This window comes from Dicentrarchus labrax, unplaced genomic scaffold (assembly GCF_905237075.1).
Source record: "Dicentrarchus labrax unplaced genomic scaffold, dlabrax2021, whole genome shotgun sequence".
Taxonomy (NCBI): domain Eukaryota; kingdom Metazoa; phylum Chordata; class Actinopteri; family Moronidae; genus Dicentrarchus; species Dicentrarchus labrax.
Window position 1 is genome coordinate 18058590 of NW_026136721.1, and position 22042 is coordinate 18080631.

At 39.7% G+C, this 22042-nt stretch overlaps 1 protein-coding gene across 4 annotated transcripts in view; it reads right to left on the minus strand.

Moving 5' to 3' along the window:
* Nucleotides 1-22042, minus strand: part of prkcaa (protein kinase C, alpha, a) — a 143783-nt gene that overhangs the window by 74339 nt on the left and 47402 nt on the right. For all 4 annotated transcript variants that reach the window (XM_051384076.1, XM_051384074.1, XM_051384075.1 and 1 more), the window contains exon 3: nucleotides 16799-16881. In XM_051384076.1, the coding sequence (XP_051240036.1) occupies nucleotides 16799-16881 (83 nt within the window). The remainder of the gene's footprint in view (nucleotides 1-16798; nucleotides 16882-22042) is intronic.

The following is a 22042-nucleotide window of genomic DNA, read 5'->3' on the forward strand; positions in this document are numbered from 1 at the left end:
GTACTTTCAGGCACAGTTGAGTTTTGAGCTAAGAGGATTGGAGGAGTTACAGTTCCTCCTGAGGGGAACATGAATGTGTTTACTAGTTGTCATGGAAATCTATCCAATAATTGTTGGTGGTGCTAGAGACAAAAGTCAGTCACCAGTCATTAGGATTCATCCTCTGGTGATCCATCTGATAGCTGTATACCTAAATTACCTAAATGTACCTAAATTAGTCATTCATTCTGAATCTTTCATTCATTCAACCACTTGTAATCAACCGCTCATCCTCCTGTCAACTGTCTTCTCTGTCTGATTTTCAAGGAGCTGTTTAAAGATTCACAACAGCAAGCTGTAATGTGCAGAAAATGAAACCTGTAAATGAGTGTACCCAACTGCACATCACTGAGCGCACTGGTTGTCCATTAACATCCTGTCTGCCAGCTGTGGGATGGAAGGGTTTACCCCTGTGGCTTCTATCGCCTATTACAGCCTAATTGGGTCTAAATGGGAAATTCAAGACAGACTGGGTGGCGCTGCCCTTGCAGAACAGCAGGGGAAGCAGAGTACCACGCCAAAAGCAATGATGAATTTAGTGACTAGGCTCAACAACAAGAAGGCCATAATGGCAAAACAAAGCCAGGGGGTGGTACATGTTGACTGGATAAAGCAGCAACGAGATTGCCCTTTGGTTACTGGTAATATGAGAGCCAATAGGATTGTGCAGAGGTCACATGCACAAATAGGGAGCAATTTTGCATCATGTTGTACAACAGAATGCTATTTATATCTATTTTTTTGTCTGTGTCTTGTGGCTGGTGTACTGATTATTGCCAGTTCATGATATCTATTAATCCAGCAAACAATTAAGGGCAATATCTGAATAGTTCATGCTGGCATGAGTGCATCAGTATGCAGAATATTCAGCTTTTACAAAAAAGGATGGTGACTACTGGATTGAGGTTTTCAGGGAACACAGTGACATGATGCAATTACAGAATAGTTGTTAAGCGATTAGGAATAAACAGCTGAACAATAGAGTAACAAGAAAAACATTTTTAGTAAATTCTAATTGGCATGAGCTTGACAGAACAGAATAAACATAAAATCCTTTGATAGATGGGGAGTAAACAATCACCCCCATTCCATATTAAATAGAGATAATAACATTCATTGACCTGGATGAGGATAAATAGGAGAAAACAAATCTCAGGTGTTTTCCTTCAATTTGTGGCAGCAGAACAGATTCCTGCACCTCAGTACTTCCAAACAAATATACAAAGACTGTCACTTAAACTAAGCTCATCCACTCATTACAAATCTTACCCTGAAACCTAGAATCTCAACAGCAGTCTCCTTCCTTTATAGCATGTGCAATAACAGATACCAGTTATTACAAGTTCCACAGAGAGAGAGCCAACACAAACATTCTATTGAAAGACAGGATTGCCAAAGCAATCAATGATAAATACTCACAGGGGAAATTTACTCCAAACGTGGCGGTTAATCAGTGTGTATTATTTTTCAATAACCTTAGACTGTAATTTTCCTTTAACTAATCCTAAATGTTTTAGGCATTTGCCCTGTAGTAATCCCAGGCATATCTGCATGTGAAACCACAGATCAAAAACAGACACAGGGCAGGGGGCTGATCAAAAGACTGAAGGCAATCGAGAGACAGTGATGAAAACAGAAGCACAGGGGGTCAGGCACAGTGATGTTGGCTAATTAGCCAGGCTCTCCAATCCGGTTTAATTAGCAAACAGGACGCCAACCAGCCCCTGCTAATGAACAGCTTGGCAGGGTGAAGCTGAGCAGGGGCTTCCCAGCAGAAGGGGGAGGGGTGCAGAGGTGGATTTATACTAGGGTCACCCTGTTTAAATCACAGTGAGATAAATCATGAAAATCTCACATTATTTATTTATAGTATATACAAAAAATTTAATAGAAAATCCTATTACTTTTACACCACGGACACAGCATGATATAGAAACTGAAACTTCATAACTTCAAAAAAACTTTCAATATTGCAACTACAGCCCTATTGTTTGCATAAATGAAACATTATATGAACCTTGTGTTTTATTAACACGCATGCGACACAAAAGCAGCATCCAAAGCACCCAGGAACATTGTATATTAATACTCTACTGAATATAAAAGCAATAAAAGCAAAAGCACAAAAAATAATCAGGACTAGAACACCACTGTAGTATCAAACAGATGGCTTGGTGCTGCAGCTACATTTCACTCAATTTTAGAAAATGGTCCTGTAAGCCCAAGTTAATGCACTGTGTGTCTTGCATCTGGTCAGCCTGTGTCAATAAGAAGAGACACCTGCGGGCTAAAATTGGAGGGTGTTTGGTTTGTATCATCCATTCAAAAAAATAACAATTAGAGCAGCAGACTGGACAGTGTTATACACATTACAAGAACAAAATGAATGTGCAGATTTTAATTGCAATGAATATTAAAGCTGATCACTGCACATATACATGAATTCAGTTATTTTGGAGTGATTTCTATAACAACAGTTACTACGTGCATGCAAACAGTACATGAATTAGTAATAGAGTAACTGAGTTAGCATAGATAACAGGTATAAGTGGTGGGGAATGCCAACACCATATGGGCTGTGAAGCTACACACTGGTGCTGTATAACACATTTAGGACATAACAACATCAAACGTGCACACAAAATGAAAAACATTTCTGAATTTGCATAATGCATTCACATGAAGAGAATTGCAAGCTAACAAACATCATTCTGCAAACTCCCACAAAAATGATTGAATATGTTAAAATATTCAAAATCTGTTTTCAACTGGTGTGTGTTCCTTGTTGTATAACCAGCATATTCTCTTGATGTGTGGTACATTGTGAATTCAAGACAGAGGATGTTTTGGATGTGCAGAGAAGACACTCGCCCTGCTCTGAAATAACCCCCTGATCAGAGCAATTGAGGTTGGGAATATGGAGCCACTAAAGGTAAAATAAAGGCCAAGTCATCTACTCCTCTCTGCTTCACCCTTCATTTGACCCCTCCCACCACCCATCAAACAATTACAATAACCCAAACTCTATCTAATCTCAGAATGCATAGTAAACATCAAGGCCATGCCAATAAAAAATAGAAATGTATAACAAAGTGAAACAAATGACAGGGCAGGGCGTTTTTAGGTATGTTTGGTGCTGTGGTACAGTAACTGGTGACTGTATAAATGTATGTATGTCAGTAACTACCCTATATCTGACCTTATTTTAGAAGCATTTGTTACTTATTTTACCTGTAATTGCGCTTTCATATTCTTCCTTTCATACATGTTTGGATTTTACAACTGTTCAGTGGTGGAAACCAACTTATTTAAACTTCTAAGGGTTACTTTCAGACTTTAGATGTAATTATTGTGAATATGAGGATTTTCTCTCTGTGTGATGATCTTTCCTTTCATCCTGACGTCCTGCTGTCTCAGCAATAGTTTCCCTGTCTGAAGTCTTTGTCATGCACTTGCGTACTATACTGTACACATGAAAAGCCAATTAGAACCCCAGTTAAGCATATACAATGCCAAGAAATCGTCTTTCTCCAGGCACCAGAAATCTTGCTAGGGAAATCAGGTTTCTCTAATCCCCTATCCAGTTTTTGGAAACTGGGTCCCTCTTATACATGATATTTAATAAATCATGTTACTGCACAGAGCTGACTGTAACACAGCTACTTAAGAGCATGCACACTGAGTGAAAGACTGTGACGGCTTTCCAGTCTTTGAACTAATGCTATTCACACTGCACTTGTGAACTAACAAGACAAAGGCTGCGGTCTACTCTGACAGGTTAACAAACTGCAAATTCCTCAAAAACAGCTTCAGGCAGTGAAATCGCAGATTCAAAACAACACAGACATTTCTAATTGTTTTTTTTTTTTTTCGGCAAGGAAGAATATGTAACGACTCGAATGCAGCAATCATCAAAGAGGCTGGGTAGCTAATACAGTCCACCTGCCTCCCACAGAGTCTAAAGAGATCCACCTGGCGTGACATTTGCAGCCAGAGAGAGAGTGTGAAATGAGACACACTGATCGTCACTTCATCTCTGTCATATCCTTCATTCACTTATCTCCTTGACCCATCTGTTCCCTTCAGGACTCAGAAAACGGTTGTTACAGTAATGCTTGAAGGTGAACAATTTCCTTAATATTCAGCGTCAGACAAGCATTGACCATCACTAAATTCCCCTCCGAATTCTCTCTCCTTTTTTGTATTCACTCCCTCACCTAATACTCTCATTCCTCTTTTACCCATCATCCCTCACTGGGAGGTGACATTTGAAATGGAGGTGGCAGAAGGCTCCTCCCTGTAACGGTTTTGGAGTCCTGCTCTGTTGTGGTTAACAGACAGACACATGCAAGCTAATTCGGAAAGACGCAGCAGGACAGTTTTCCTTTTCTCCAAATCAGTGTTTTGGAAAGGGTGAGAAACAGTGCCGTATACAAGCCTTTAATAGCTTGACAGGGATAATTGGCATTTAGAAGAGGGTCAGAAGAAGACGCACAGCTACTGTAACTCATTTTCAAAGAGTCATTTTCAAAGCCTCTTCACACGGTACTAATGATGTGTTGACCCAAGCAAGGCAGTCTGTGTCACTGTGTCACCTAATTCTGCCACTGTTATTACACTGTAGCCCTTCAACTTTTAATTATATTTTACATCATATTAACCACCTTTCCCTCCTCCCATCAAAAAAACTGTACCACTCACACGTCAATCATGGAACAGCACACACAGGTGTGTTTAACTAAATGTTTGCCATTTGTGTATGTAGCATAGATCTGGAATGACTCAATAGGCAGCAACTAGCCATCACTTTATTCCGACAAACACACAGCACAAACGCACACTTTGCTGCTGGCTACTTTCTAGTGAATATCCTCGCCCTACAGCTATAGGGGTAAACGCTGTGGTTGAAGAGAACAAAATGGAGTTATCACTTATCCAGACATGAGGTGTTAGGCTAGGCATGGTTACTATTTTTAGCATATAAATCACCACCCTGATTCCTCTTGGCCTTTCACTAAGCTGCTGAGTGCTGAGAGGGAGGGCAGGTTGCCACCACAGCTCACAGGGGGTTTTCCTTGCCGTGTAGTATCTGTTAACACATCTGTCTGCTAGCAGAGCTAGAGATAATAGCTTATACGTTTACCTGTTGTCAGGGCTCAAGTTGCCTTTTTGACTGACTTTGTATAAATGAATGGCATCTATCACTGTGGTGTTCATAGTGGACTGCAATTTTTATGGACAAGTTTGATAATAATAATTAAGTCTGTTGCGCAAGTCATCACTGATTCAGGAGCTTGTTTATTAAACCTTTGATGTATGCCCGACCAAGCCGAAAAAATTTGAATTTTGGGATGCAAGGCATCCACTGTGGTGTACCTCAGAGTTCTACACTGGATCCACATCTAAATCAATCTCTACATGCTGCCCCTCGATAACTTCATTAAGACACATAGGTACATTCTACAGAGGTATGACCAAAAAAGTTTTTCGAGTATAAAATGAGACACATGTCTCTGGGACACAAGTATTAATTTAATCAAACCATTTTCTAAAGTAACCAGTTCTGTCTAAACCTGCACAATCTGGAAAAGATGTTCCCAGTCTGCAGTACAAATATAATAATTCAATGAAACTAAATATCTGTAATATTTTATTGGCATTTCTAGTATTTGTTTAAATTTAATTTGATTCATTTAATATTTATTCATTCCATTACTGAAGTAACCAAGTCACAAAATGCATAATGCTGGCACCGTGATAGAATGTTGTTAGTCACCTCCAAGGGCATTTGTAATGTTCAGTTGCTGCAGTGAATGTTGTTCACACAAGATGCCCTGTAAACCATTACAAAACACAATTCAAGAAGACACAGTGTTATTATATATATGAAAAGGGACCATTTAGAGAAAAACAAAGCATGAGACAGACTGAACTCAGTTTACAGCTCTGAGACCTTAGAGCGCTTTGAACCAACCCTCCTGTCTGCCTTTTCACAGCTGGAGAAAATTGAGCTCCCAGTTAATACAGGACACATAGAAGCTGCAGAGATGTGTTCATTTGCAGACTGGTTCATTAGCATAGCCATGCACACGCGCTGTGAGTGGCATCCACAAGGTCAGACGAGGACAAGGGGGTCTGTCACAGCTGTCACATTGGCTTGAAGATGACTGCTCTGTTTACTACGTTCTATGCCAACCTTTTCTCTAGCAAGGTAACAGGTAGAAAAAAATGAGGGGAAAATTTGAAAAAAGCAGACCTGCTGGTTGATTTGGTCATGTTGCAAACGCCAAAAATCTGAATCTAAATTGGCTTATCAGGTGTAGGCCATCTGTCAGGTGTTTAATAATTAAAAGAACTTCACAAGATGTGTTTCAAAAAGTTATCTAATAGCTAAAGTCCTGGCAGAGTCTTTTTTCACTGTAATGAGCCAGCTGACAGGGGCAGTGGCTTGGCTCTTCAACTCTGCCTTCTGTGGTCTTCGCTCTGTGGTATGCCAGAAAACTCAATAAAAGTTAGCTTTTGTACATGCAATCAATTAGTGTTTGCAGTTGTATGTGTGTGTATTTGGGGATTTCATTATGGTTTGGAGGAACAGAGACTTTGACTTCTGAAGCCTTTTTATTTAGCACTGCAAAACATCAGGAAGCCCAGGGAAACAGCAAACATACTGTAGTGCCTCTTGGGAAAGGAAGTTTTGTGCAAAGAGCATGTCATATTTATATTTAATATAGACCCAGATTAAGTGCTACCTGTGCTCCAGCCCAGGGATCTATAACCTAATCTGACTTCTGCCCCAACGGCAGTCAGGCTCTGGTCTGGCTGAGGAAAAATATGTTTTTTTTTGGAAATACAACAAAGGCCATTGTTTAATTGCACTATAGGGACTTCCATCCAAGTACATTTTTGCTCCACATGCTGTGGTGCGCCCAACAGAAATGTCATTTCTCACTAACAGTTTTTTTAAAGATGTAATGGCATGAAGAACTTAAAGTGAATTAGTAATCTACACTGAGCATAATGATATTAGTCAGTTAGTAATGCTGTAAACAAGAACTGAATGGAGGCTAGGCCAGAATCCTAGCAGGATAATAATAGTCCTGATTCAGTACATTTTGTTATTATATGACCAATTTATATAGAAATAAATTTGATTACAAATCAAACACGGAATGGGGTCAATGTTAGGTTGATAATTTTCTCATTAGTTTATACTAAAGTGAGTCACTGAATAATGTCTGGCTCACTACTCACACAACTATCAAGCTTCTGCACTGCTTAAGTGAACTCAATTCTCAACTGCTTTGTTTGGTAGATGCTCAGTAATTCTGTTCTCCTTGCCTCTTTCAATGCAGGTAAAGCTGTAGTTCTTTACCTGTGATAAATAACAAACACAAGACAGAGAACTCTATTTAAGTCCTTTGAGATACAGAAGGAGAAGAAGAGGCTCCGCCTATCTGTAACTTGTATCGTTCTATTTCTGGAGTTGAGCTTCAGACCTACTGCTGGTTCAGCTTCAGGCCTCAGTGTTGCATGCAAGGTCAAGTTTATACTTTAGATCCTCTCTGGCTTCTATTTCAAGTGTTTTTGTCTGCACTGACATGCAGAACACTTATAGCACATCTGCAACAGGATATTTAGAAATGCATGCCTTTATGCCACTGTTTGGTGTGCTTTGGGAAATGGAAGGAAAACATTTAAATACGATGGGTAGACAATAGGCTTAAACATGCAAAGCAACTGGTTTGTGGAGATGGACAGGTTATGTAGCATGCTGGCAGGCACTGGTGAGGACAAACTCTCATCCTGCAGGAACTGTGACATAGAGTTGATTCAGGGTCAAGAGCAGTTCCAACTCTCCCATGCGCCGGTCATTAGTAATACTTAGCATGGTTGGATCAAGACTGGCTACCAGATACTTGCTGTAAACAAACCTCTGAGGGACTGGTGGAATGAGTTTGTGTGTGTACTTTGGCTATTAAAATGTTTCTGAGTGTTTGTGTGTGTATGCAAGAGAATATTTGTATATTGCATAAAAATTACATGTGCATGTTCATTGTGTTTCTGTGTGTTTGTGTGGTCAAGGAGGCAGGAACTTCGATTAGCTGCTGTTCCCACCATATTGAACAAACAGACTGTTTAAACTAGAGAAGCCCAGTGCATCGTGGGTGTCTCAAGTAAACAGTGTGTAATCTGGAGATTTGTTGGTATTGTACTTTACTTGTATGTCATGTCCAATTTCCCCCAACTGGCCTTAACCACCTAAGACAGGTTAGTGATTCCTTGATTTACAATAAGACAACCCTAAGTTGCTGTGAAGTTTCACTTTCAGTTGTAGATTGTAGGTAGCAGGAATAATAACTGCAGTAAAGGGTCTTCCAGTCAGAAAACCATTAGTGGAAGGAGAAAATGTTGTACTATATAGTGCCTGGTTGTTCAAGTTAAAATATAACTGTCCCAGGCCAGTGTCTTCACCTGGAAACAGATCCACTGAGGTTCCAGATGTTTTTTTGCTAAGAAACTGTACTTCTGGCTCTTCTTTGGCTGATAGCTCATGAATATCAGTGTGAAATGGCAGCTCTACAAATATTCCCTTTGATTCTGAGGTGTCTGAAGCTGGCAAATGACCCTCCCACAGAGCCACCAGAGAGTTTTTCAAAAAGCCTCCCAGGCACAGACACAGATGTTGGTAACTTCACCCAGTCCATCAATTTATTGAACACAATAGTTTTTACACTGTTCCAAGGTCACAGAACTAATATATTTTTATTCCACATCTTCTTTACACTATTCATGTATGTGCAGTACATACACCACTTTATGTGCATGGCTTGGATTGCTTTACTGTTATGACAAAGGATCAGACATTATCTCTTTGATCACCATACTAGGCTTCCTGTTAAGCTAGTCGATAGTCAAAGCCAGAGCATCCAGATAAAGGTTGTCTCTCTGAAGAGTGTGAAAATGGAAGGTGGATGATGAAAACTTCATTTCATGCACTGGTGATAACAAACTTTCCCTATTGGCAGCGAAGAACGAGGCACAGCATTTATTTGCTTGTCTTTCACCATGTAAATTAGAAGCTTGGTGTTTGTATGCATGTGTAAGTGGGTGCAGGGTAGGGAGGTACAAACCATGAACATATACCTTTCAAAAAGAATTAAAAGCTTGTACAGGTTTTAAATTAACATACAGCACCAATGGTCATATAGGGCTACAAGTAGGAAGAATTGTGTATTTGTAGTAAAAATGTACAAAGTGTTATTTTTCTTGATAAATTGGGAGAGTGCAGAGAGCCTTAACAAGTCCTAAAGTTGCCTTTAATCTTTGCTGTCTGCTTGTTATGAGTCAATCTGTATGTATGAGTGAAAAAGACAGTGTAGGCGTAGTTAGCAGGTAATAGAGTATGCGTACAAATTGTTTTTCAAGAATTACCTCGGTGTTGAAAGGTCAAGCAGATGACAACACAGGAGAATTACTCACTAAAATGTAGTTGTGGCCATGGGGTTTATGCTGCAACAAGGTCAATGTAATACCTCTCCAATGGGAAATACTTCAATGGGAAGTGATTCAGCAGCTCCCAGTGCACACACCCATACTCCATCACTACCAACACACACACACACACACACACACACACACACACACACACACACACACACACTTTAGAGCATGTAAGCACTTACACCCTTCTGCATTATCTCCCCCTGCAAAGCCTTGATCAAACCACTTTTTAGACAGGCACGTCACAGACCATTAGCAAGAGAGACTCAAGATCTGTTAGTGTTCATTAGGATCCCTAGGCGTATAAATACCATCAGCAGGCAGCCCAGGAGACTCTCTATCAACTGTAAGGCAACACTGATCATCACTGGAAGAATGACACATTTCTGAAGAAAAGTGGCAAAACATTATCTCTTATTTTCTTATTTTTCCTGCAACTTAAAGCTGCAATGTGTAGAGCGTACTGTTCATTTCACAGTTTTTTTAGTAGTTAAAATATGTAAAGAACAAAAAGTATCAAAAATAAAAACTCCAGTGTTGGACTAATGTGAATGATCCAAAACGAAAATCCAAAACCCGTTTGAAGAAGTGATCAAAAGAAACAAATCAGGGATTAAAAGAAAAGAGACATATACAATATAATGGATATTTCATCTTCAGTTATAAAACAACATGACAGTGGTAGATTTCTGGTACACTAACAGACTTACTGGGTAAATAAGTCTATCATAATGTTATATATCCTTTTTTTTAATCAACTAAGACGCTAAAAAGCCACATGACATTGAGTGATTACAATGACAGCAATAGATGCCACAAAAGGTGGCTTTTTTAAAGGTCCAGAGCATGCTGAAATTTTTTTTTTCTGGTACAGAGGATTCCTGTATCAGGACTCTCCCCAGCAGACCACACACACACATTTTTCTCTCACCAAAAGCTTGACTTTCTTAGTTATTTGATTGTTAACTACATACTGTTATTATTTTTTTTTTCCTATCTAGGGAAGCTTCTGAACAAAGGCCATTTTTCAGCAACACACAAACACCGTCACTCATTCAATCTGCTGTATAACAACAACAGCAAAACAAACTGGCTTTACTTTACATTACTGTCTCCTGCAAAGACTTGTCTACAAAGTTAAAGCTCTTTTGTCTGGAATAAAAGGCAGGAGGTATTTGGGTTCAAACAAGTATTGTATCATCATGCCGTGTCGAAAAAGCAATAATCTAACTTTTTCACTGCCTTTGTGCAGTTTCTATGATGCATAAATATCTAGGAAGAGACAGTTCGAGAGACCTGTTAATATCCATAGTCCGGCTTTATAAACACTTCCCAGACAGATTAATAACTTCCCATATTCTTATTTATGTCTGTCACAGAGCATGGGAACTCAAAACAACATCTATTCTCATCTGTCTGTGGCTGACTCTGCTTCCAGTAACAAAAGCTTAAAACTGAAATCAAAGTAAATCTGTATTGTGATATTATCTACACATATCATCAAGTGGGGGTATAAAGTTTGAGACTGTCTCTGTACACCCACACATTTGTTTATATTAGCCCCTGTCCCCTCAGGAGACTTAATTCCTTCAGGGTCCAAGCTGAGAAATTTTATGAGCCCCTATTGTATCAGATATAGAGTCTACTGCAGTGCATAAGCAACAAACATCCAACTATGATGCATGGCCAACATTTTAAAGGGAATGTACCAGCAGCTTAATTAAAATGTATTACCAACAGCATTTTTGTCTCAGCATAGAAGAAAAATCACATTCTGGGAAGATTATTTCTAAGAAATGAGTGATTCTATATATTGTTGTAGACACATTCTGTCTTTTTGGCTAAAAACACTGACCATTTATCATAGACTGAACTCATTTATGTTAATGAAAAAAAAACTAAACCCTGAGCCAAAACAAAATTATCATTCAATAGATCTGGTTTCAGTGCATCTATGGTAATAGTCAGGAGGATTTTTCAAACAGGGGAGGGTGCAAGAGTGCATTACAGCAAACAGACCTTACGTTCAAATCCTGTGTAGAACTTGACATTTATGCAGTGCTTCATGTCATTATATCTCCTTCCATTTCCTTCTCCTCCCACTCCTTCTCTATCCTAAATTCTACCCCCTCTTGTTTGGTCTCCAGTTCATCAGCAAGTTGTAACGATAGTAATGGCTCACATTTTCTAACTTATTTCTTGATTTCTCATCTAGGGCTCCAACAATTTGTTGACTAACTGATTTGTTGTCATTTTCATGCAAAAATGGCTGTTATCAGCCTTTCAAGTATGGCAATTTCCTGTTCTCTCTGTTTTATGTCATATAAGGCTGAATGTCCTTGGGTGTTAGGCTGGCAAAACAAGGTGTCAAAAGACATTACCTTGGATTTGGGACTGGGATGGATATTTTTTCACTATTTTATGACATTTTGAAGACCCAACGATTAATCTAGAAAATAACTGGCACATTAATCGATAATGAAACTGATAATTAGTTGCAACCCTATTCTCATCTACTACCCTCTCTGGTGTAAATGCTGAGGTCAGATAACGAACCGTGCACGCTGTGAGCAGATAATGACATCACAGCAGCATCTCCAAACACATCATACTTGGGGTGGCTCATCTACGACAATGAATACAGCTTGGTGACAGAGGCCAAACTTCATTAGACACACAATATGAGTAGAGTACATTCTCTTATTCCCTATAGAAGGACATGAGTAGCTGTTATGTGTCTCCTCTCGTGCACGTTCTGCAGGCTGCAGCTCTAGCTGCCCGCCACAGTGATAATTCCGTCTGGCACTTTTCACAGTGTGATTTTATGTGCATGTCGTGTGTGTTTGCAGGCATGTTTGAGTCTACAATGATCTCATTTTGCTAAAACAGTGTATCGTGACAGGGCTCCACAGGACATGTCACCCCTCACACACCAAAATAAAATTAGTGCACTAAGCACAAATATGCAGCATCAAGTTTCTTTGTGGCCACGTTTCCTTGGAAGCAAGGTTTGTGCCAAGGCTTGCATAGGGGCGTGTGCTCAAAGCATGTGCCGAGATTTGACACCAGAAAGGGGTGGGAGGCTGACACTGATACAAGGCCCATTACATCGCACAGGCATAAGCAGCTACATTTACATTCAGACAAGCACTCACACCAATATTATATCTGTTGCCCTTTTTATTGGTACTGACATATAGTTAAATAACCAACTGAAACAGTTTACCAACCTTTACCTTAAGTGTTTTTGCCACTGTCAGTGCCAGTGATGTGGTGATTCATACTGGCAAACCAATGTCAGCAGATGACCTGCTACACAACATCACCACTAGCAGAATCATCTTCCTATGAACTCTGCCACCCAGAAAAGGTGTTTAAGTGGATTCCCCATTGATTCACTTCTGAACCATTGGCAGGCTAAATGGTGAAACGGTGTTTAAAGACAACTTCTGTGCCAGAACAGGCCTGTCTAAAAGTGACAGCCAACACCCTCACCAGAAGGAAATGGACTAAAAATACAGATGAAAGGCACCATTGCCTGTGACAACCAAGGACGCCTGTGGCACTGATGATGTAATTTAGCTTCAATCCAGTTTAATCTTGTTTTCAATTCCCAAGCAGAGTCCTTGTAATGAGATGAAGTGTGTCCCAAACCTCGTCACCAGAACACCTATCTTTCACAGAGCTGCTACTCCTGTATGATTTACCCTTTTAAATATTAGATCACTTCTGCCTATGGCATTACTCATTAATATTACAAATAAGATTTCTCTCAGGTTAACTATTTACACCTTATGACTGCATACTTTAACTAAGTGATTTAAAGGCTGTGTTATTGATACCATTTGACTGGTCGATATTGTGAAGAACATCCTTACATATATCGCCATTCAAAATGGCACTAGAGTATTTTCTGGGTGTGTGTTTGAGCCCTGGCAGGCTGCCATGTCACCCTCTGGTCAGTTCTGTCTGTTTCCAAGCAGAGGAGACAGAAAGGGCACTGAGCTCCTGCTTAACTCTGTTACTCTGTCACAGCTATCTGTGCACTGAACAGCCCCGAAGGGCTAGGGGTGATTGTCTGAACATGTGTGTGTGTGTGTGTGTGTGTGTGTGTGTGTGTGTGTGTGTGTGTGTGTGTGTGTGTGTGTAAGCAGAATCAGTGCCAAAAGACTTGCAGTTTGCCCCAGGTCATATGTGCTGCACTGCTTAAGTGGACATCAATGATGCAGCAGCCACACAGCCACACAAGCACATTAAACCTCTCAGTTTCAGCTGCTGAGCCCCTGTAGTGAAATGGGAAGCTCTTGCATTATTGATGGTCTTGTCCTGTAAAGCACTGAACTTATTCGACCTGCTTGTAACGTTACACCTGACAGTCAAACGAAAACATTTTGTTAAATGAAGTGCTTTAATAAGTCAATATATTTTCCTCCAAACTAAACAGCTTTGTTTATTATTACAGATGATGATATGTGTTACTGATTGTATTACAGATTAATACAATTTATCTCCTTAAGGCCAATTTTGATTAGAGGTTACATGTTTAAATTGTTTTAAAAGTCTAAAGAAACTAATAAAAGATAGTAACAAACATTTGAGAATTTTCTGCAATTTCATTTTATACTCCACTACACTGTGTCATTTGATTTGCCACGAAAACACAGCATCATGGGGCGTAGAGGCACTACCAAAATTAATTTGACAAGGCACTGATATGCTTCTTATGAATCAAAAGATACAGCAGACAACCAGTTATAATACTGCATACACCAATTTTACTTCTACCATTTTTATGACAATTGTAATGATAATGTTAAGTTTCTCAAGAGAAGCAGCAATCTAGTGGTTTGAGCAGCAAGCCTGCAACCGACAGACATCCGCTCCAATCCCTGTGAAACTGGGAGACGAATCAAGTGTTATAGTTCTCTCCTCAAAGATGACACCTTCAAACTGAATCTCAAACTGCACCACTGAATGTGCTCTGTGACACAATTACTACACCGGCTGTACTGTCAATGGGCTGTACAGAGCGAATCTGCAGCGTTTATCTGCCCTTGAATTAACACCCTGAGGCTGTTGCTATGAGGAACACTGTATTCATTGTAATATTGACCAGTTAAACCAAGGCTAGCTGCTCATGATAAGTTTGCTACTGAAAATATCTGGTGGCTCTTATTAGCATCTTTGTGCACACAATGTTTCATCCAGTAGGGGAGTTATAAAACACAGACATGAGTCATAAAATGCAGGTAGCCTAGATACTGCAGATCTTCAGGATATTTGTTGGCCATGGGAGTTATTGCCTTCCTGGATTGCACGCCTGGGAGGCAGCAAGACATGTAATATGTGTGGTTGCCCCTGGCAACAGTACTGCTAAGTGCACAGAAATGTAAATTAAAGGGAGCACCAAATATTTTTATACGGCACACGATAATATTTTTAAAAGACCAAGATTTGGTTCATGGTGAGTTATAAAGCCATAAAAACCATATAGTCTCTGCATGAACAAAAGGAATAGAGAGAATAGAGGGGCTCTAAGTGAAGTCTGCTGGATTGGATTTCTGCACATTTGTTGAGGTACTGTTAGTGTATAAGTATGGAGTATGTAACACATAATCCTTGCATTTAAGTGTGGCAATGACAAATAGTATAACAGTAAAAGGCTAAATAAGATGTAGAAATAAGACCAGTGAAAAAAATTATACAAGTACACTATAGTGGGTTGTGAGAATAGACGTCTTGATACAACATTAACAAAGAAAAGAACCTCCATTAGATAACACAGAACTTTGCAGTTGACAGGAATGAACGAGGAGCTTCAAGTAGATTCATTAATAAAGACATGCTCGTGCATTCTATGCAATGTAAAAATGGGAAACCGGGTCACTGCAACACACACATCTCAAAGGTCTTTAAAAGTCAGCTGTCCTGCAAACGATGAACCTGATGTTCCCTCACTACAAACCTCAGTGCTCGAATCTAGAATCCCCCCAGCTCAGACTATTTTCTGCTGTTACGGCTTCCGTGTCATCCGCTCTATTTAAAGAGTCTGGGTTGATGATCTTGAATGACACACTGACATATCTCCAGTTACAGAGGCCAGGCTGCGCTGCCGTAATGCTGAGAGGCTACTCATGCCTACAGCACGCACGCAGGCATGTAAATGGAGTTTCACACTTAGCAAGATGGTAAGCTGTGGCTGATAGCACGTAGCTGGTACTAGCAGCCGATGAAGAGGCAAATGGGAAACCTAATTGAACGTATCATATGAGAGCTGATATTTATATATTATAGAAACCAGTGTGCTCAGTAAACTTGGACTATTGTTAAGATTCCGCCTAGAGTCTTGTTTTTCTTTTTGGTGTTATCATTAATTCAGACCAGCTGTTGTGTGTCTCCTGGTCTGGCCAAGACAGATGTAGGTGTGTTGGTTTTGGCCACCAATCCTACACTTCCCATCTGTCTCTGGGCCTGAGCAGGTCATTGCTAATGGCACACTAATCTGACAATCAGCTTTTGCGTGAACTTAGTCCTGCTGGATGAATGAGAATTATTATTTAGAGTTACACTCTGAACTACATAACCCTTTTGAAGGTCAGCATCAGTATGTTATGAAGTCACAACCTGTTTGTCAAAGCTGTTTAGTTTGGAGGAAATCAGTTTGACTTTGCATTATTACAAGGAGGGAACAATCTAAAGTTAAGTTTGTCTTAAGGGGTTGGAAATAGTTACTCACTAAGTGGAATATTTGAACAATTTCTCCAAAAGGTGGCGAACTGTGACTCGACTGGAACATCAACATTGAATGAATCAAATTAGCCACCTGCTGTTGCTGTGATTCAATCATGAATCGAATGAATTTAACATTTGAATGGCACTATTTAAATTCTACAAAAGTGAAATATTAAAGCTCTTCTCTTGAGATATTTTGAAACAAAGTTACAAAGCTTTTATTTTCAATGTAAACAATACTTTTCCTATGTGTGTCAATTTGCCGTGATCAATATTTCCATTAACATCACAATAAAGAGGGCTGATTTTATCATTTTTTCAAGTGATGCTATAGTGCTTCATAATACGAGGAAACATGACAGCTCTACTGCTGTCAAAGAGAAAAAGTTTGTTTAGAAAAGAGGCAGGCCTAGTTGATATGACTGCATATTGGTGCCACTGTGCATGCTCTTCAGTGTAATGACAGGGAAGGCACCTCCTCAACAACAAACAAGTGAGAGGCAACAGCTGGGCTTTGGTTACTTACGTCTGTGTCAGGCCCCTTATCTGCCCCTGGGCAGGAGAACGTGACAAGTTCATGGCACCGCTTGTGGACCACAAAACAGCAAACTGCAGGGGAAGAAAAGAGACAAGAGGAGAGTGTTGAGATAGAAACAGAGATTCAGAGAGAAAAAAATACAGAGACAGATGGGGAAACAAAAAGGAGAGAAAGAGTGAGATAGTTAAAATACAATGTATCATTGTTGACTGATATGTAGACAGACAGCAGAAAGAGACCAAGATCTGATAACACTGAGAGGGACTGAAAAAAACATTGATGTCTGGGCTAGGCTCCTTATCATTTGTCCAGATGGCCAGTCCTGCCTGCAGGCTGACTGCTCTTATTGCACAGTACAGTGCCACCTCCTCACTGACATGACAGGAGCTAAAGCAGACGCCACATACGCACATACACACTCAAACGTTTGCGTGCACATGAAGCATACTCAAATGCAGCCAAAGACATCCACAAACTCACACAATAACTAAACATGTGGATACATCCAGACCTTCACACTTGAATACATCTGCACCTACATGGTGTCAGAGCAGACAGTGTCGCTCTGATGTCTGACTGCTAGGTCACTGAGTGCAGCAAAGCAAGCAGCCGACTCAAAGTGGAGGAAGGCGCCTGTTACTGGCTCTCAAAAACCGTCAGACACCAAGACGAGACAGGGCGAGGAGGGCTAATTGTGTGAGGTGTACAGTGTAAATTACATACAAAACTGTATGTTGTCATTCTCATTCTCTGTCTTTGTATGTCCATGTCGCTTGTTCACCATAAATGTGCCGATAAATGTTACCTCTGCCCATTTTTCCTTTTGATAGACAAAAGAGCCCCTCCCTTTCTTCCTAGGGCTTAATGTTTTCAAGGCCGACACTTGCAGCATGCGATGAAAGCATCTGAATTGGCGGTTTTCAATAGTCTTCACTTAGCAGAGTAACCCTGAGTAGACTCAATTAGTGGTGTGTGTTGCATCAGTGATGTGATGCATTTCCAGAGGACTTGTTTGATTTTAAGATTTACAGTTTCATGACAACAGCGGAGCAAAGTAATGTTCAGTGTCTGTGTGTCTCTCACTCTTGTACATGCATCCACCTACTGATCCCTTCTCGTCTTTCCACTTCCTCCTTCTCAAACGGCTCCACCAAACAAAATATTTCGGACGAGCTGTGATGGCCACCGTGGCTGAACAGACATAGGCAAAAAACCTTACAGAAGTCCAGACATCATTATGTGTCCTCATTCAGTCGTAACATCTAAATTATGATTTAGACATGCAAACACAAACTGAGGAATGACAGTGATGCTGTTAATGTGACTACAGTAATTATTTTTGACTTCTGATCACTGTTGTTTTGGCATGAGTCAAAACTCCATCCACCATCTGTCCCATCACAGAGCTGAGCTGCCTTGCCTAAAGTCTTGAATAAAGACAGATATTTATGAATATGAGAGCCATTTGCATAGCATATATGTGTAATACTTGCTGAGAACATATTTTGCATTTAATTTTATTAGATATGTGGCTCATAAATCAGGTTTATATGACACATTATTGTGCATAAGTCATCAGTCACAAAAGGAAATAACTTCTGTCTTCTCAATATACGCATTATCACCACAGATTAATAGAGTCTGCTTACATGTCTGCATATGCATTAGGAGTCATGCATAATTTATACTGTATATTACAATACATAAAGAGTCATTGGTCGTCAGGTTCAAACTATGCAACAAACATTAGTGACTAATGCTGAAAAATTGTCTGTTGCGCTGTTCCTTAGTTCTTCTTCCTATGTCCTTGACTTTGTTGCATGTTTGTTTGCAGCAACATTGCTACATAGAATTTGTGTTTCTAGCATTCTGTGTACTTACTCTGTCATATCAGTTTTTCATGAATCAGGCCACAAAGAAATCAATAGCTACTGTCCCAAAGCTGTAAGAAATATCAGTGTTCAGCAGGGACTTGGCATTGTCAAGTCAGAAACAATACCTTAAATATATGAGAATGTATTGTACTGTATTTACTACACTGTATTCTGTTGTGTTCTGAAAGTATGTACTGGATATTAACTGAGTAATTAGATATATCAGAACATGCAGACATATGTCCATTACAGTGCATTTGGTATGTTTTCAGTAGAAGGTTGTTTGCTATGTGGGTGGAAGACACCAAGGTTAAACAGTGTCACAGACATGCTAGGGTCAATACTAGCAGTGTTGTTTGGATTTCCACTCCAGATACCAGTTACATTTGTCTATTACACCACGGCTGTCAACAGGCAACCTCAACAGTATCATATTTCATTGCATTATGAATATTTGATTAATGTGGTTTGCAAGAGTATCTGAACATTTGATGCTTTTTAATAACTTGGCAGGTCCAACAAAGCACATGCCAGTCATCCACAATTATTTCTCGTCGGAGAATGAATGCTCTTTATCTCCCGACACCATGGCTACAGTTGTAAATATTCACACAGAAGCCCCATTTGGAGTGAACACACATTATAGTAGTACTTGTTGTTGTTGAGATAATCCACTTTCCCAGTCCAGATTTCACAAGTAAGGGACTCAGTAACTGCAGTGCTATGGTCGCACGCCAGCTTCTCTTCCCATGATGCTACAATCATTAATTTGAAGATAAAACATGTAAATATATGCCATAGTTTTGACTAGATCTGTATTTCAGGCAATATGATGATTTATAATCTATACATACACAGCACTAAACAATAAAGAAAGAGTTAGCGTTATCAACAAGTTGGTATTCACATTTAATGATGCCATATCAATACAACCCCCACATACAGAGATATCACACCACCACAACTCAACCCAGACTCATGCCTCCAAGGAGATGTTGGTCAGTGCAGTCAATAATCAACAGGAAACATAACTCACACCACCGCCAAACCACAAACCAGACAGGTCATAAATCTCACTGATTCACTACCTCCGTAATTCATCCTGCAGTAAATGGCTGATTTGAGTAGCGTGAGGAGCCCCAATTCAAACCAACACTTTGAAGACAAAAGGCAAACAGGGTAAATACACAGGATGTCACAGCCAGCACTGCTTATACCAAACCTTTGTCTTTGTTTCTGTTGAAGTTTCAGTGTCTATATGGGGTGCCCATTTCCTTGTCTGTTTAGTAGTCAGTGCTCATCAGCAGAAATCAATTCTCATTGAACCTACCAGCTCTTCTACAAGAGGGAACACCATGTTATATCAACCGGCCAGTGAAAAATAAGAAAAATAATATGTTTAAGTTGTTTTTTCATGCGAAGCAAAATACAAAACATATGTCCTGAACAGATTCGGCAGATAGCCACGTCTGATATACTCAGCAGTGAACTAGAGTCCGCTATTTTGGCACTCCCTTTGGTGTTTGATGCACTGTTTCTACTTTGTTTCTCCCATTCCTGCCTGTCATAAACTGTCTATGTGACAAGATGAAAGAGTGCATTCAATTTTGAACAAGAGTTATTTATTAAAACTAAAGATAAGCTTAATCAACTGACAACACTCCAAGCAGTTGTCTACTAAGGTTGGCCATGGACAGCCTCCAAGACAGTGGGCCTCTTTGCACAAACATGCTCAAGTTAAATTCTACCTAAATCATTGTTTTCTGGCTAGGACGACTACTTTCTGTAACATAAACAAAATTGAAGAAGTCTTTTCTCCCAGAGATTTATGGAATTGGCCTTGCTTGTTAAGAGTAAGTGAAAGACATTGAGAGAAGAAAGAGTGAGAAGGTGTAATCTTGAGCAACAGAGGTAGAGTGAGATAAAGAAGGAGGCTGGTAGAGGCTGAAGATGAAGGAGGTCGAAACTCGTCTTCTGCTGCACTCATTAGAGCTCAACTGCCTGTGATCAGTTTTCCCAGTGGTCTCGTTCTGGGGCAACACTGAGGTTCAACACATACATCACCTCTGATGCCATATTGGTGGAACATCTCCATTAGGAGGCAAAGGCACCAAGTAACTGCTTTAATGTCAGGGAATAATGTACTCTATATTTCAGTAATGGTGAGTGTTGATTGGTCTATTAATCAAGCACATTTATCTCAGCAAATTATTCGGAAAACTGAATGTTGAACTGAGCTGCAATACTTGTAAAGCACGGAAATAAGGCAGATTGAGGACATTAGGGTTAGTGTGGTCAGTTTCTATCAAAGGTTGTTGCTATTAAGAGCTATTGGATTAAAACAGGGACCTTGGCGACTTACAATTTAATATAAAGGCTCACAGAGTAATGTACTTATTGATGTGCCAGACATTTTCTTAAATCCTGCAAGAAATGAGACTTGAGGGTGTGTTTTACTATCTCCTTTAGCAGCTTAGTCACCTGTGAGAATGAAAAGCAGCTATGTTGTGGTGTTTCCAACACATTTGTGAGGGTAAGTGGAGGTATTTGTCTGCCTCTGACCTCATAATTTCCTTACTCTCTGGACAGGATTAATTATACTGCAAGTGAGGGTGTAATGAGGGTTTTCAAATCAATACTTATTGCCTTCCAGCAATCACTTTTCTTCCCAAAAGATAACATAGCTCAAACTCACTTCTACTCCCATTCTGGTAAATCAATTTCTTCCAAAAGAAATTTCCAGGTCAGAAGTTCATTGGAGCAATTTTTTTCTTGAATACAGGCAGGAAATGAGAAAGACGGGATGATTTAATTCAACTGTTCTTAGATACGTAGATGGAATTTATTTTCCAAGATACCCCATTAAAACAAAGGGATTGTACAGGAGGGAGATTCTGTAACGATAAAGAGGCCATGCAGTCCATTGGTGCCTTGATAAAAAACTCTCTTCCCAGACTTGGAAGCTTTCATTATTCCCTGTGGCTCCTTTCTACACTTGCATGGTAGACCATTGACATCACTGCCACCAAACAATATCTCCATGCATGGTTTTTAGCCACTGGTTAATACAGTTTTGAATGCCAATCTTGTCATTTCAGAGCACTGTTGGTAATCCGGTTGTCTCGCTAAAAGACACATTACGCCTCCATATTGTAAACATCTACTTTAAAAAAATGTATATAAAACCTAAACCAATCAACTTTCATTAAATGTCAGATGTAGAGGAAATGGAGCAATGAGCACTTTCACAAGAAGGGATAGTGTTTATATGGGCATAATAAGGGTTAATCCAAATTGGCTGCTACTAATATCTTTTCATCAGTTTTTTTTTTTATTTTTGTGAGCAGGGAACAGCGTA